Consider the following 16,992-nt stretch of genomic DNA (forward strand, 5'->3'; position numbering starts at 1 on the left):
TTTTTAGATTTCTGTGTTGGCTTCTTTATAGTCTATTTGACCTATAAAACATCAATCTCTGCATCAGTGCATAGATGCAGATACAGAAATAGATCAACATGCATCACTACAGACATATGGCCTGTATTTGTATAGCGCTTTACTAGTCCCTAAGGACCCCAAAGCGCTTTACACATTCAGTCATCCACCCATTCACACACAGGTGATGGCAAGCTACATTGTAGCCACAGCCACCCTGGGGCGCACTGACAGAGGCGAGGCTGCCGGACACTGACAGGTGGCACCGGTGGCACCAGTGTCTGGCAGCCTTGCCGGACACTGGCGCCACTGGGCCCTCTGACCACCACCAGTAGGCAACGGGTGAAGTGTCTTGCCCAAGGACACAACGACCGAGACTGCCCAAGCTGGGGCTCGAACCGGCAACCTTCCGATTACAAGGCGAACTTATAGATGATTGTTTTAAAGCACACTGCAGTGCTAATCAAAATGTTAAGCATTTTTCCCTTTTAATAATCTACAAAACTACTGAAATAAACTTGTTTTTTGTAATCATTTTATTCCTGTCATGTAAACAACAGAAGTTCATTTAGGAAAGAAAAGATAAAAGAAAGGCTATACAAAATAAAGCAAAATACACTTACAGTATCGCTTCACCTTCGCTGATTCACTTACATATCAAAAAGGAGTGGGAAGAAGTGCACATTTATTTAATCCCACCCCTTACCATAAGTTACCATATAAGTTAATATTTGTCCACCTTCCTTACTGATATAAGCCACAATAATACCATTTAATATTTCTACACTCTGATTCGATTTAATGTGATATACTAGAAAGTAATAGGGTTATTTCACATCTGACTGGGACCTAGTACACATCAGTGAATGTCCTTTATTTTCTGTGAACTACTTTTATCCTTCTGTATGATGGCTTTATTCAGAATGTTCAGCTTCAGCTGTAATTGTGTAAAGCTGCCTTTGCTTTCCAAAGCATGAAAAAAGGTTTTCACACGGTTTATTTGTCCTAAATTGGTTGTTATTGTTCTGAGATTTGAGTTTGCTCTGCCTACGAGTCCATCAGGCTGGAGAAAATCCATGCTAAAACCATTAGCCTAGCAGTAGCAATTCACAATGGCAACACCTGTTACTGGCATCCAGTGTGGCACAGGCTAGTCAGTTCTGGAAAGGCTCCTAAAAATAACCGGAGTGTTCCTGGGTTAATTGCTATTCTTAGATCATTAAGAAGTTCAAAGTGTTGCACAGTGCCTAGATCTCATTTTCAAATGCATGTTCTTTATGCGTGTGTGCTTCTGCTATAAACCTAGTTCTAGGATTTACCTGAATATTCGATTTTCTATATATATATATTTCTATTTCCATTTGCACCAGCCTACTCAGCACTAACTTCATTACGTTGATTTTGTTGTTGTCTGATATTTACTGTTGGCAACAGAGCAGCACCATTGAAGCAGCTTGAGGTTCAATACAGTAAACTGCCCAAGAACATCCTGGTGGCAGTTTTAGGAGGAGAAACCACACTTTCACTCATTAGCTTGGTGATTCTTGAAGACAGCTATGCGTTGGGATTTAAAGCAGTGAAACATATACTTTTAGAATTAGTTTTGCAAACTATAGCAACACTGCTATCACAGACAGAAAGCCTTGCTAATGTCTAGCCTGCATGACTTATCTCACATGGGAATTCAAGGACCTTTGAAAATCTGGTTTTGTCTTATTAGATGTTTTGCCTTATTAGATTGTTGTAAGTGAATTACTGGTATTTAATGAGCCTGTTATGAACCCAGAACATGGCAGACAGCTCTGAATGTTCAGACAAAACATGACCAAACATGGTCCTATTTTAGAACAGAACCATGTTCGGTCCTGCAATAGGCAAAATTTTTATTTTGGCTTTTCACACCAAAACCATGTTTACTCAAAATACAAAATGAACTCAATAGTACATTTTCTGGACTTTTATTCTTATCTGTATGTGAAATATTTGGCTATTTATAGTATGTATAAAGTATTGACTGATATAGGATTTTAAGTCTGACATGGATGTTTGGTAAAAACCTGCTATGGCAGCTGATATTTTTTTTTCCCTTCATACATATAAAATCTGCCAAACAGAATCCCCCAACATTGGGGTTTGTGGTTTGTGGCATTCCAAGTATGTGTTGCCAACAGGGAACTTGCAGAGTGCCCTCTGGTGGAAAAACTATGGAAGGTCAACACTCATAACATGATTGAAGGCAAATAGCTAGCACTGGCCCTCTGAATCAAAAAATAAATAAATCACAATTTCTACATATGGCTCAGAGCATCATGTTTCTACGCTTTGGTTGATGAATTGGAAATGTGTGGCTTGCAGTTACGGCACCTCACAACTTACTGAAATTAGTAGATCTTCTACTCTTGTACAGCATCTCGAAGCCTGATATCACAGAGCACTTTCTGAGGTCCTCTAGAGTCAACTTTTGTGAGTTGAAGATACTTTAGTAACAGAAGGTCTCAACAGCCTATCAAGGCAAGGATGACTATAATGCTTTATTCAACCTTTATTTAACTAAGTAGTCCCTTGAGATTAACATCTCTTTTCGAGGGAAAATATTTGTGTTTACAAAACTGTGCAGCCAGTTCTCCAGTGTGTCCAAAAATTCTATTATTGTTCAAAGATGTTTGTTTAAGTGGGATTGTTTGGATTTGAGTGGGAAAAGCCTTGTCAACATTTCCACAAGTGGAATCCTTGTTGCTTGTTGCTCAAATTTCTGTTGATGACTCTGCTGGCTATTGTCTGTATTGCTGGAATTGCTAAAGTAGCGCCAACGAAAGAATGAGAACACAAGTGCAAAGGTGTTTTCCACTTCTGAGTGTTTGACATGAAAAGATGTGTTCCCAGGACACAGGTGGCTGAATAGCTCCCATTTTACTCATGTTTTATGTGTGTATGTAAACATACACTTACGCACATTCTCTGTATTTTTTGGCAGTCAGTCGTGTACCTGAAGCCCAGTGCTGGTTACAAATTGGAAACTCGGAATCAGAAATTAAGTTGAGATTAGCAGCTCTGTTCTGATCTGTATCCATTTTTTCATATCTGAATGATTTATGTGAGTGAAAAATCATCCTGCTCATTCAAGCATATTCAATTGTGTGATTTTTTTCTGTTATAGTTGATTTTTCAACCTACAACATGCAGCTATGTCCAGTTACAGTAGAGTACTAGGCAAATAGTAACATGACAGCAGCAAAGGTTAAATGAAGGTTCTTGTTTTTAATTACAGTCTTATACAATATATCTACATACAGTCTCTGCCTCTCCTCTGTCTCTGTAGACCTTTACAGGTCATGGGATGCATTTTAATCTATGGGATTACACAGCTCACGCACTACAGTGTAGTAGGGATTACACTTCACTACTGACACATGTTCATGGAGAGACCATGTTTGACATCGCCACTGGTACTATAGGTATGGTCACTAGAGTAAACTCAAACTCATGTCACATATGGCATAGGACATATGGTAGAAGAACATAATGTAGATACAGTGTGAATGGTTAGAGTTACAGGAGCTGTACAGAATCTCACTGAGCTCAGTGCACGTGGCTTGTGTTGTGTCAGGTCAATGAACTTGGATTACAGACCAAGGTTTCCGTAGTTTCACATGCCTGTCTGTTGCATTTTAACAGACCTGAGTTCCTGTGAGGTAGTGTGATGGAGCTGCTTCACTCTGCTGGCTCTGCTAATCAAGTATAATAGAGAGAAAAACACAGGCTTGTTATCTTGGTGCTGCATTTCCAGCTATTTATGCAAATATGAACCACATGTTGTTTCGCAGTGGTGATTATCAACAGCATACTTCCTACACTACCAGGAAACAAAGGTTTCAGGGTTTAGTAAAAAAAAACCAAACAAACAATAAAATAAATAAAGTCTGTTAAATGGCAGGTTTAGCATATTAAAGAAGCAGTGATTTATTCTGATTCCACATTGGTATTACAATTTTGTTTCACTTCACTTGTTGCTGACTAATTTCTAAAGCAGGCCACATTTTGTGCAACATGCAACAATGGCCGTGTTTTGATTTGCACTGACTTGAAATTTCAGTGAAACAGATCATCTTTAATAAAGGAAACATTAAGTAATAATAGGGCTATCTCAATACTAATACAGTCAGTCATATCTGAAAACCATTTCATATTTTTAATGCAAGAAATGGCCCAGTGTTTTTAATCCTTAAAACAATGTTGATTTTTAATCAATTTTAATAAAAATTTTCAGCTTTACTAAAATGCACAAATTTAAAACAGAGGTCAATGGCAATTTTTAGAAAACTAGTAATATGCATGTTGTTAAATGGCAAAAACATACTAACAGCTCAAGTGCAGAAATTGAAGTTAAAAGTGGACTATGCACTACACAAAACATGACTAAGAGCCAGGATCAAATGTGTTGAGAGGCGGTAATAACTTTTTGACTGCTTTGGTCTATTGTAAAAAGAATCACTTATTGAAATACAGCATATTTCTAAGGGTGTCAAAATTTGTGTCTTTAACAGCACCAGGCTTCTGACTGGTTCCTGCAATGAGAAATAATAGGTTTGCTAATAAAGTTTCAAAAGGGCTCTCATTTTTTCATAATGTGTTGCTCAAACCCTTCTCTTAGCTGTCACTTGAGGCATAAAATAAAAGACGAACAATAGTACTTTCATTATTGAGTCCATTAAATCCTTAATTGTGCGATCCCTCAGTTGTGTCTACGTTCCGGTGAGCTCGCATTTTTTCCGCAAGTTCATTTGTTTGTGTTTGACCTCATCTCCATCACTAAACTTTTTCCCCAGCTTGTACCAAATAATGGTGTGAGTCATGGAAAGACAGCATTAATTGGCCATGTCTGCTTTTTCAGGTCTCATGCATGTTTGAGGACTTGTTATTCTCTGTGGTTGTATGCATGGAAATGTAATTTTTGGAAAGAAAGGAGCACTGTTGCCAGATTGGATTGACAGGAAGTAGCCTGATGAAACCCTAGAACATGACCGCTTAATTTTATTTGGTATGTATCATTAGATATGCACTCTAATAAACTGCTTGGTGAATATATACTCTTTTATATGATATGATACAGTATTTTAAAGTATTTATTTTATTGGTGCTTCAGGCCCACTTCTAACTCATGGGGGGAAATTTCTTTTAAGTATTCCTCCCTTAGTTATACCAGTTCAGAGTGTCCTTCTGGCTCATGGCCATGCACTACTGGCTTTTGCCTATAATACTGCAGTTAAATACAATTCACATCAGGATGATGTCATGCAGACTAAAACTGCTGACGGTCTCTGTGTTGTAATGCTGCTTGTACACACACTCAAACCACTTTGTTAAGCTGCGGGCTTTGTTTTATTTCCCTGCAGAACAAATGACTTCCCAGAACTCAACAAATCATTTACTGGGATTAAAGAAAACGTAGTTTGGATTTACAAGGGCTTTTGATTCTTGCAGATTCAAAACAAATACACTTGCTCATTAACAGAGTATACAACAACTAAAACACACTTACACCAATGCATTCAAATTATTAGACGCTATAAACTCATGTCAGAACTCAGTGGTAGTTATTTCTGCCATGCTCTCAATTTAAAAATGATGTCATTCTCATTGCCTTCTGTCTAAGATACACTTCAAAAAAATGTTCATATTTATATATACACCTACAAAAGTGAGCAATTCAGTTACAAAAACATCCAACAGCTTACAACTTTCTGATCCACGAGCTGCATTGTTTTCTTGACTCGGGCCATTTTTCACTCTTACAACATTATCGACCGTAAAGTTAACTTTATCTCTGGGTCTGCATGAATTAAAATTCCTAGGCTGCTTTGTGAATTTGTAGTGCTTGTTTTTCACATGGAGCTTGGAAATTCACAAAGAATTAAGCGGTACAATAAAAGCCCATATGGCAGATGAATGCTCAGCCTTTTAAAATGATGACTTGGCTGCTGGTAAATCAAACACCCACACAGCCCTGATGCCAAATGGTTCACCGCCTCTCATTGACTCTCTTTGTGCAGGCTGGAATTTGCTGAACTGGTTTTTCTTCCAGTTTCATGTGCATATTGGTGCTACCATGAAGGAAGCATATGTACATTTGCCTTAATGTTCCAAATTCCAGTGTTTCTTATTTGGACTGAATATGTTAAATAACTCATGTTGCTGTGTCAAATCTAGACAGTCTGTTTTGCCACCTGTCAGAGTCCTCTATCCAGTGCTCACACTATACATTTGGATGTTTTTTGGAAAATGAAGAAGAAGACAGAGAAGAATTTAGAGCATCTGAGATAAAGGTGGATGACCTTGTTTGTTTTTCATAATGCACTTTAGATATAACATTTGTTTTCCACAAAAATGTTTCCTGGAGCAGCTTTAAAGCAAATAGAGCTGACTGCTGAAGGTGGTGGTACGCAGGGCTGAGGTCAAGTGATAATGCTGTTTACTTCCTTTTTTAATGTAAATGCAGTTATGAAATATATCAGAAATATGTATTTCAGCACATTCACATTGCAATTTATTCTGTGTATAGGCACAAAATTTAACCAAGTTGTTTCCAATAAATTCCTAAGTTATGTCGGGTTGACTTAAGTCATTCCCCAAGAGTAGGAAATACGCAAGACCGTGATGATAGTATTAAATGCCATATGCACTTCTTTTTTTGTCTAACTAACTAATACAGTTGTGACAGTTTTCGAAGAAAAAATGTACGTGTATCGTGTCAAGCACTGTGACATTGTATCCAGTAACATTATAATCTCAGCAGCAATGGGTCTGAACAATGCTCTGGTATTACATTGAGGGTCTATTGTGTCTGACAGCATTGCTAATTCTGTTTATTTCAGTGATTACAGTGAAAGCGACAGTGTGCCTCCTCAAAATAGCTAATGGGTTTTTGATTGGTGCACAAAAGATGAATACTGCACAGTAAATATATTACAGGGTCTAATCACTAAATGTCTGCAATCTTGTTTTGCATCTGCAGCATTGTTTTTGACACATTCTGCTTTTGTCTTTATGCTACATTAAAATGGAAAGTACTGGATGTATATTTTAGCTTCTGCAATGTACACAAAGTGTGTTCAACCAAAGGGTTGTCTCTCTTACTTTGTTTCTTGTATTTGCAGTGTTACTGAAGGTTTCTTTCTCTTTTTTTTAACTTCATCTTGTGGATTTGATTGACAGGCTTTGACATGAGTGGGCTGCTTTTAGCCAACCACTGATCTTTTTTAAGGTTTCTTCTGTCCCACGCCTTTCTTGTCATATCTGTCATTTGCAACCCTCCCACAGGAGAGGCTTTGTTTGGAACAGATATTGGGACTTTTTGAAGGAGTTACCAATACTGCTTAGAGCTTGCTTGCTTGTAGCAGTATTTGTAAGTTTATTTAGAGCTATCAACTGAAACATTCGGGCTGAGCCTGCTGTCGATGTTCCCACGTGAAACTGATAGACTGCCAACGCAGTGTGGGTGTCACATTAACATTTATATTTACATATAATTAAGACTTTTACTCATGTTCCACAACAAAACACAATGGGGGGGAAAAGAGTTTAACAACATTTAAGTGGAGCAAATCACTTCTTTTTTGTCTGTCCTTTACATTATCCTTTAGATTTTTAAATCCCAAGGCAGTATTGGCCCATGTATTTTTAAACTGATTAAAATTCATATATTTTATTGTGTTGGCTTTCTTAAGTTTAGTCAATCAACCACATTAAATGTATTTCTTTTCATTTGTTAAATTTAAAAGTGTGATTATAGAAAGGGAAAATGAACCTAAATGAAAAATCTTGCCTAATTTGCCTTCCACTTACTCCTACAGTGGAATACCACATAACAAATTAAAATATAACATTTTAGTTAGCATTACTAGGAAGCTGCCACAGCCTATTAAAATACTAGGGTTGCCTCTTAATAGTTGAGTAAACATTAGTTGATGACGAAGAGTTTTAGTCAAAGATGTTTAATCACAGAAAAGACTAAATTCAAAACTCTACAAGAAGTGGCCATAGTTACCGAGTATGTCAGGACGTACATTGTTTACCTTACTGGTCCCTCCACTTATTAGCAGAGTACAGGTTTCTGGCTTTACTATATTTCACATACTTACAGCGCATGTAACGGAGAAAAGAAAATCTCGATCTTGATGACTGGAAACCAAAACAGGTCTGTCAGCCAGTCTGGTACTGTATGTAGCACAAGTCTTGCTTTGGTTGTGAACTATAAAAATCTCCTCTAGCTATTACACCACAGAAACGTGTGGGACCATTTGGTGAGCGTGAACAATGACTTTAAGAAAGTAACATGCATACTTTGCAGGCAAACCTTTGGCTATCAGAAGCCAAACTCAATCACAGCTGATTACTTGTCAGTGGTTGCTCTGATAAAAACAATGTGAAAATCTTCTCCGGGTTGGTTACCTGCTATACGGATGGATGCTATTCATCTTTTCTTTTTCAATTCAGCTGATCAGAGCTAAACACTGAGCTGTTTTGTTGTTGTTTATCAGCCACCAGTTCAAATTATACCATCCCTCTGATTGCTGTTTCACCTCATCAATCTTGTTAAAACATAGATGTCCCATGACTACGGTATTGTAATGATGAATCTCTTTTATACACTGCAGTCACAAATAATGGCAGAGGCTGCACTGAGACATTGTGTTTTTACAGGCCTTGTTCTGCTTATCAGCCCAAAACCTGTGTGTGTTCTCTGAAAGCACGCTAATCTCCCTGGGTGATTACATTGACCCCAGGCCATTGATTACACACTGTCATTGGAACACAGGCGGTGACCAATTTTTGCATCCCGGCATTGCTCGTTTCCTTCTCCTCAGCCAGCCCCATTTATCCCCTCCTCTGTGTTCTGCTGCGAGGAAAATAGGCTCTGGTTTTTGCTGCAGCTTCTTAAAACAGAATTGGACCTGTTTTCATGATGAGTTAGGTCAGAATGCGATACATTTCATTTAGCGAGCATGTGGGGAGTATATATTTTTTTGCTTTAAGTGACAAAACAATTGTTGGAGGAAGGAGATTTGCTGTTGCTACGTTACTACGTTGCTCCGCTGTTTAATTTCTCTTTGTTTCATGCTCACTTCTGCTTGTCACAACTGCTATAGAGAAATTGAGGATTGTGGAGCCACACTGTACACTGCTTCAGTTTGACACTAGGTTGCTTTAGTCCTTTCAGTCCTTTTCCATTCTTCTCTCCGAGCGGGTCAGTTGAGGCCAAAGAACTGGAGGCCATAAGAATAGGGGAGGAAAACACTCTCAACCTGAATTCCAACTCTAATCTCTTCTCAGAGCTCTGTGCTCACCCCTATGAAAACAAATAAATCTCTCAGATACAGAGGCAGACAGCTGGAGGCTGATGTCTTTGTTTCGTTCCGTCACAGGCCAGCTTAACCCAGCGGCTGCTAAAAACTTGACAGTTTTGTGGGGAAAGAGGCATCTGTTACGCAATTTCAGGGATGTTAGGAGTTAAACTATTTACTTGGTGGGAGGCTATATAATTGTAGATGAATAATGAATAATGTCCCACACAATGCTGAAAAAAAAAATCAAAAACTTCAATAATTGGTTTCAAATTAAAAGCAGACAAATGTATACCTTTATTTTATTCAGTTAGAAGTAAAGATTTTTATTAATGTGTTTCTTGGCCCTGATGCTCATGCTAATGCATTTTTCTTTTCTCTACCGGTCCTCTGCAGTCAAGAACACCAGGAAGAGCGCTGTGCTAATCTACCTCCTAGCCTGCACAAGCTCACAGTTCACAGACAGAAGTTTGTAATGACATGTTCAGCGTTGCATTGCAGCTCCATTTCTCACAACATGACAGCTCAAGTACAAGGATTTTTTTTCCAGTACTTTGGATATGCACTTCCTACAGGTCAGGCGTTACCAGCTGACCCTGCCTGACTGCAGGTGTCCGTAAAATATTGAGCTGTCAAACAGGAGACATTGCTTAAGTGCACTGGAACTGAGTGTGAACTGTGTCCCCTACATCTCCAATAAAAGGCACGCGCAGATCCTGTCTTAAAGCAGTTTGCTCTTGTTCTGAATAGAATATGAAAGTCATAATGTAATCACAATGTGATTTATTTAAAATAATTTTGAGAAGTTTCTTAATCCCATACGGGAATTATAAAAGCCTTAAAGCGCTGTTTGAAACGTGGCATGATGGAACCACAGTATTTAATATCAGTGAAAGCACCAGACATTAGATGTCATAGGCTTAAAGAAACCAGGTATCATCTGTCATTTGTTCAGGAGATTCAAATCTTTGTCACTTATTCTGGAAGCCCTCATTCTGCTTTTATGAAGTTAGAGGTGTGATAAATGTAAGGGTGCACTTGCCTTTTTCTAACATTACTAATCTGTCTCTTTCTCTCTCCATATATATATAAAGCCATATTCTTGGGCTAGACCTAATATCCTCTCACCTGTTCAAGTTTTTACTTTTAATCTGAAGTGTCACTGCTGCATAGCATATGGGCTTTTTAGTAATTAGCATATTTTTCATATTGAAAGCATCTGGATCTTAAACAATTTTAGTGATTAGTTGACAGATTAGTCATTTGCCATGCAAAAATGCTGTCAAAGAAGAAAAAAGGGGAACAGGAACACATTTGTCTATTATTCCTCCATCTGAAGGAATACTTTATCATCCTTATTAGAATTTTTTGACATTTCAATCAATGTTTAATAATAGCCGGTAATGAAAATAATAATGTTCAGCCTAACCACATTCCCATAGTTATGCACTCACACGACAGTTTATTAGGTACACCGTGTTAGTACTGGTTTGAATCCCCTTTCCCCTTCAGAACTGCCTTAATCCTTTGTGCCATAGATGTAACAAGGTGGCATTCTTCAGAAATTCTGGTTCATAATGACATGATAACATCACACAGTTGCTACACTTCAGTTGGTGCTAAGGGGCTCAAAACGTGACAAGAAAATATCTTCCACATCATTACACCACTACCAGCCTGAGCAGTTGATACAAGGCAGGATGGATCCATGTTGTCATGATTTTTATGTTACAGCAGAAGTCAAGCTGTCATCTGGAGACTTCAATGTTTTTCCAATATTCTGGTGTCCAGTACTGGCGAGTCTCAGTTTCCTGCTCTTAGCTGAGAGCTGCACTTGGTGTTGTCTTCTGCTGCTCTAGCCCATCTGTTTCAACATGTTGCATGTTCAGTGATGCTTGTCTGCATAGCTTAGCTATAAGAAGCAGTTGTCTGAGTCACTGTTTCCTACGTATCAGGCAACAATTTCAGTAGTATACTCAGAAGCCACACTGCAACAACCATGCCACACACAAAGTTACTTAAATCACCTTTCTTACACATTCTGATAGACCATTAGAACTTCAGCATTGACTAGCACTGTAGATAGTCTTTAAAACAGACTAGTCTGATTTTTAGTCTTTTCTTTTATATTTCTATATTTTTTTAATTTTAAAAGATTTATCCTTGTGGTCCAATTTGACTGGATTACAGAAGATAGTGCCCTTTTACGTCCTGTAATGAAAGCATATTTTTGATCTGAGATAAAGCCATTCTGTTGGTGATAATAAAAGGAAGTGAGGAAATTAGTTCAGTGCCTCACCACTAAGTGTTCAGCCATAGCAAATGACATGGCTGTCAGTCCACCACCCGACCAGCTTTTTCTCTGGCTTAAATGGGATTTTTCTGTTGGCTCTGTGCCCACGAGTTACTTTGGGTCTGACCTATGCTATTAACCCCGCATGTTGCCTCCCTTGGTAGTGACAGCAGGTGAAACCAGCCAATTTTGTTGTACTTGGCAGAGACATTAATTTATAGAACGTTCTGACACTGAGGTCATCATCACGAGCCTTTCTTTCTGTCTCTTCAAATCACGTTTTAATAGTGTGCAGACTCGTCAAAGTGAATTTTGAACAGTTGTGTGTGATTTTCAACGTTGTTCTGCATCCCACGATGCAGAAAATGTTTCTTCTTTCATCTCAACACAAAACAGAAATCATTATCACTACAAAGCCCTCCTGGATGCTTATTATCTAGTTTATTTTTTATTTTTTTAATGGACAAAAGAAAATTCAGCGGACATTTAATTTAGTCTGTTTTCGAAAAGAAGAAAATCTATGACAATCATTCTACACCAAACAACCTATACTGCTCAAAAAAGTTCAAATAAAAACTTAGATTTAGTTCACTGAACCTGCAAAGTTGGAAAACTTTTTAGTAATGCATTGCTACCATTTCTATTATTATTTCTAAGCCTCACCAATGGCTTATTTTTCAGTGGGCATTGTTACAAATTGTAAAACGTTCAGCAACAGTTTCAGGTTATAAATCATTCTTTGAGATTCTTGAATGGGCAGTATAAACTCCAACCCAATCTGGTAGAAAAATAAGTGTTGTTGAAGCTCATGTTGAATCACAAAAATGTCCACATTTATCTCAGAGGGCAAAACTTAAAACTGACATTTATAATTTACAGTAGAGTTTGGGGAATTTGCTGGTTCCTTTTTTTCTTTTTTTTCTTTTTGTACCCAAACACTTCCAGTACTTGTTCCAATGTCACTGAACATTGGCTTTTCAGATAAGCGCAGCATGCCAGCACTATAGCAATATCATATGTGAAGTCAGAGCAAATGACCAACAGGAGAAAACTGAACATTGTATTGGGAATTATAGTCTGACAGTGAGATTTGTTCAAGGCGGTAGGGTGTTTTCTCTGTTCTTGTGTATTAGCAGGGAGACTCACTGGCACACAGCTGTTCTTAATAACCATCATTACTTCCATCCAAATCAAATGTGCTGTGATTCTAGAGCTGCATCTTATCCTTCATCCGTTCATGTCTCCCTGACTCTTAAAATAGCTGTCAGCACCTTAAGATAAACATAGCAGTTGCTGGTTGACCTTGTTCATACAACATTTTATATTATCACATGCTTTAAGTTTTTGTCTTTTTCTTTAATTTTTAATTTTTTTTTTTTTGGCTAGCTGCATGACCCACAGTACGATAATATACTTTTACCACATGGTCCAGACTATCTCAACATATGTCCATCACCTGTGGAAATCGGATATCACATAGCACTACAATAAATCTTTCTTTGTTCTTGGCCCAAAAGTTATTTTATATGTGTATATATTAGATTGTTAAAATGTAGATTTTCACTAAGGCATCTTCAAGCTACTTCATGCAGGTGGTCATGGCTGATTTCATCTTCCATTGTACTGTTATTTTTTGGTTTAAAGCCTGTAAAATGTATTTTATTCCCATACCTAAAGCAGCACTTTGTGCTTAATGGTACTAAGATTAGGAAAATTAATAATGGTTCAGATTTTGCTCTGTTTGCATAATGTTGCAACCTCACATGAGAGAAGGAACCAGGAGATTTCAGCTGCTATTTGCAATTCTTGCTTTCTGTGCACACAGGAACAGTGACCAGGGGTCACAAATTCCAACACTAGTCTCCGGCTACGTCCACACTAATGCGTCTTCATTTGAAAACACATAGTTTTCTCTCCGTTTTGGCCTCCCGGCCACACTGAGACTGCATTTTCGCTTATGAAAAACGCAGTGTTTGAAAACGCTCTCGAAAACGCATACATTTGAAAACTGTGCGTTTGCGTCGCAGTGTGGATAGCGAACACAGACTTTCTAAAACGATGACGCATGTTAGTCATATGATGCAGTCATGTGACCAATTAAACTAAGATAGCGGAGGGCATTATACAGCAGTTGTCTTGTTTGCTCTCACTTTTGACAGCTCTATTACAGATTAATATCAGTCTGTACATGCTCCAGATAGCTTTTCTTCAAATTCTTTCATTTCACTCCCTTTGGCAACTTTGTACTTTTGTGTTACTCGCAGCAAAAACTCCACCTCATTGTTAGTCCATTTAAATAACTCGGTGCTTTTCCTCGACATTTTGCCGCAATGTTTCAAAGAGCCTGAAAGTAATAAAGCGGCAGACAGAAATGAGGCGGGCCGAATCTTCTTGCGTATCACGCATGCACAGGACTGGAGCGTAAGCGTTTTTGGCCATTTAAACGTGGACGCGCAACTCTGTGAAAACGACTGAAAACGCTAGTGTGGACGCGGAGCGTTTTCAGACGAAAACGCCGTTTTCAAATCTATACGGGCTAGTGTGGACGTAGCCTCCATCATCGGTAGCCAAGCTCAACACAACCCTAAGCTGTGAAAACACTGGCAATCACATAAATGAACAATAACAACGTGGGACCAAACACAACATAACAGCAATAACTTATAGCCTTGTAACTTAACATACTAACATAAATACTCTCACAAGTCTTTTGCCAATCAAGCTGATTTTGATTCTGATGTTTCTGTACAGCAAAGTGTTTGTTACTGGCCTTGCTGCCAGGTATACATGTTGAAATGCATGCTCTCTTTCTCTGTGAAAACGTCTTTCAGTCGTCTAAAGGAAACCAAAATGGTGGAGATGCATTTTCACAGAAACATTTTGGAGTCTTTGCTTGGTAAAATTTGCTACTGCTGTCAGGGAATGTAATCAATGAGTGCATCGAAACGCTCCTATTCCCCCATCGCTCTGCTTAATAATTCAACGCCAAGCGTAGCCTCTCTGGGCTTTCACTCTGAAAGGTGAAGCATGACCTCCAGCACAGCAGCAGGTGGTGCACACACTGGTTACTCTGTGCAAGAATGGAAGATGGAACTTGCTTTTCTCTTTAATTCTATTATTGGACTCTAGGGTTTGAGGATATTACACTCTACACATGGGTCTATAGTCACATGTATTACTTAATAATAGAAGATAATAGAATCTGAACTATCTAAGAAAAACATGCGACTCTAACCTAGTTTTGCAGGCATGAAAACATTTTTTAAAAAAGACTTGGTGTCAAAAGCCACGTATTAGGAGCACTTGGAACAGCAATATTAGAGCTGCTTTATTTAAAATAGCCAACTGTCAAAACACAGTGTGCACACATCAAAGATGTGCAATTTTTAGAACGGTGAGACCTTTCAAACAGCAGACGGTGTCTCTCGTCAGAGCAGAAAAAGCACAATTAACTAATAATGTTAACAATTGTTCAGTTCCAATTAAGTGTCCCAGCAGTGACCCAGCATGTAAAATAACAACCATCTGTAGCTCACGAATATAAGAAATGCAGTCATTATTACTTTTTACCCGTGTTTGACTAGAATGTCTCTTGTGAAAATGGCCCATTGGATGGTAATATACCTATGCAAATCATTTGCACAGGACATGATATTTTCAAGGAAGTTTTAATGGAAAAGTATAGAAAAGAGAAAAACTATCTAACGCTATTCTAGCCCAACTTCTCTCATCCCAGTCTGAAAAGGACAGGAGGGTGAATCTTGTCTTGTAAGTTTGAGAATTTAGTTTTATCTGGTTCTCTGCTGCTGTACTGCTGTTCAGTCACTTTGTGTGGGCGGACAAACCTGCGTCTCCAAAAAAACACAGTTAAATCCAGCTTATAGGTCAAGCTGTATTTTGCTTGTGGTCTATTGCTGCCTACTTTGCAATTTGTACTGCAAATACGGGTTAGTTTTGCCACACACACACACACACACACACACACACACACACACACACACACACACACACACACACACACAAGGAACACAACCCAGATGGGGTTAATCCAATATCATTTACAATAGTTTATCATGTCATATGTCATGGGTGTAATCCCATTTGTTAATGACTTTTGGATCTCTGTTTTAGATTACGATGTCTGGTAAAGCAACTGGAGAGAGGAGAGGCTTCTCTTACTGACCTCAAGAAAAACCTTGAGTATGCGGCGTCTGTGCTGGAATCTGTTTACATCGAGGAAACAAGGTAAGAAAATGTTGGAAGTTGCTTTAAAATGGTTAATTTATCAAGAAATGGTCCGTTTATCAAGAAAACCCTGCAGCTCTAAGGGCAGAATTTGCTGAAGTGGAAACTGGCTTAAGTAATCTGGTATCAGTGCTACAGTAAAGATTATAGAATAATTCTTATGTAATGATTTTAATTAGTTTTTATGACTCTAAATAGAATTTACAGACCAGAACTTGAAATACTGGTTTAATTTTCTACCCTGTGCTAGAATGTCTGACAAGTAAGTTACATACAGCCACCGGTATAATAACTAATCACAGAAAAGCAGCCCCCACATTGCCTCACAACATAACAACTAATCACACAGATCATCTCTCCAGCTGATTCAGTCTAGCTCAGCCGTAGCTTCCTGCTGGCTGTATGTTAGCAAATTCTAAATCTCCTTCTTTGCTGGCAGCCGGAAAAAATAACCTTTAATCTAGCTACCTAAAAGAAACTAAAACCTGTGGGGGGCATCTTTATATGTAGGAGTTTGAGATTTTTCCAGTGGAGTTTTGCATCAATGCATCCTGGGCTCAGTGCCACTAAAGACAGGTGTGACTGGGTTAAAGAAATATAAAGAAGCCAGAATGATTTCCTCCTGTACCAGAATGAAAATGTGTGCTGCCAGACCAGCACTGACACAGTACTTTCGAGACACGTTTGGCTGGCTGTGTGACACAGGTTCTCTGCTAGTGTGCTCATGCTACAGAAGATTGGTTGTTTTCATTGGCTTAACCTTAGCCATATAAATAAACTGCCATCATTAAAATACATCATAACAATGTGGACATCTACGTCTGCCTCAGCAACATCTGTACTACCACAGATAACACCTCGTCTGTTCTCCTCTTTCTTTTATGGCATATTAACAATCTGATAATGCTGCTATGTTATAATGCAGGATATTGTAATAAATTGTAAGCAGTAAATATTTCAAGACAACTGGAAGCCTATAAAAGGCTGATCAATGCTTTTCAGATTTTTCATACTTTTTGGATCAGATTCTTACAAGCAACACATTTTCATAATATCCATTCATCCATTTTCTCATGTGTATCCAGTTCAGGGTCA

General features: G+C 38.3%; 1 protein-coding gene across 6 annotated transcripts in view; it reads left to right on the forward strand.

The window, feature by feature from the left end:
- Positions 1–16,992, forward strand: part of pde1cb (phosphodiesterase 1C, calmodulin-dependent b) — a 105,730-nt gene that overhangs the window by 63,194 nt on the left and 25,544 nt on the right. For all 6 annotated transcript variants that reach the window (XM_035908344.2, XM_006792163.3, XM_087831267.1 and 3 more), the window contains one exon: positions 15,784–15,897. In XM_035908344.2, coding sequence (XP_035764237.2) covers positions 15,784–15,897 — 114 coding nt within the window. The remainder of the gene's footprint in view (positions 1–15,783; positions 15,898–16,992) is intronic.

Source organism: Neolamprologus brichardi, chromosome 18, assembly GCF_056152115.1.
Source record: "Neolamprologus brichardi isolate AB-2024 chromosome 18, ASM5615211v1, whole genome shotgun sequence".
Lineage (NCBI taxonomy): Eukaryota > Metazoa > Chordata > Actinopteri > Cichliformes > Cichlidae > Neolamprologus > Neolamprologus brichardi.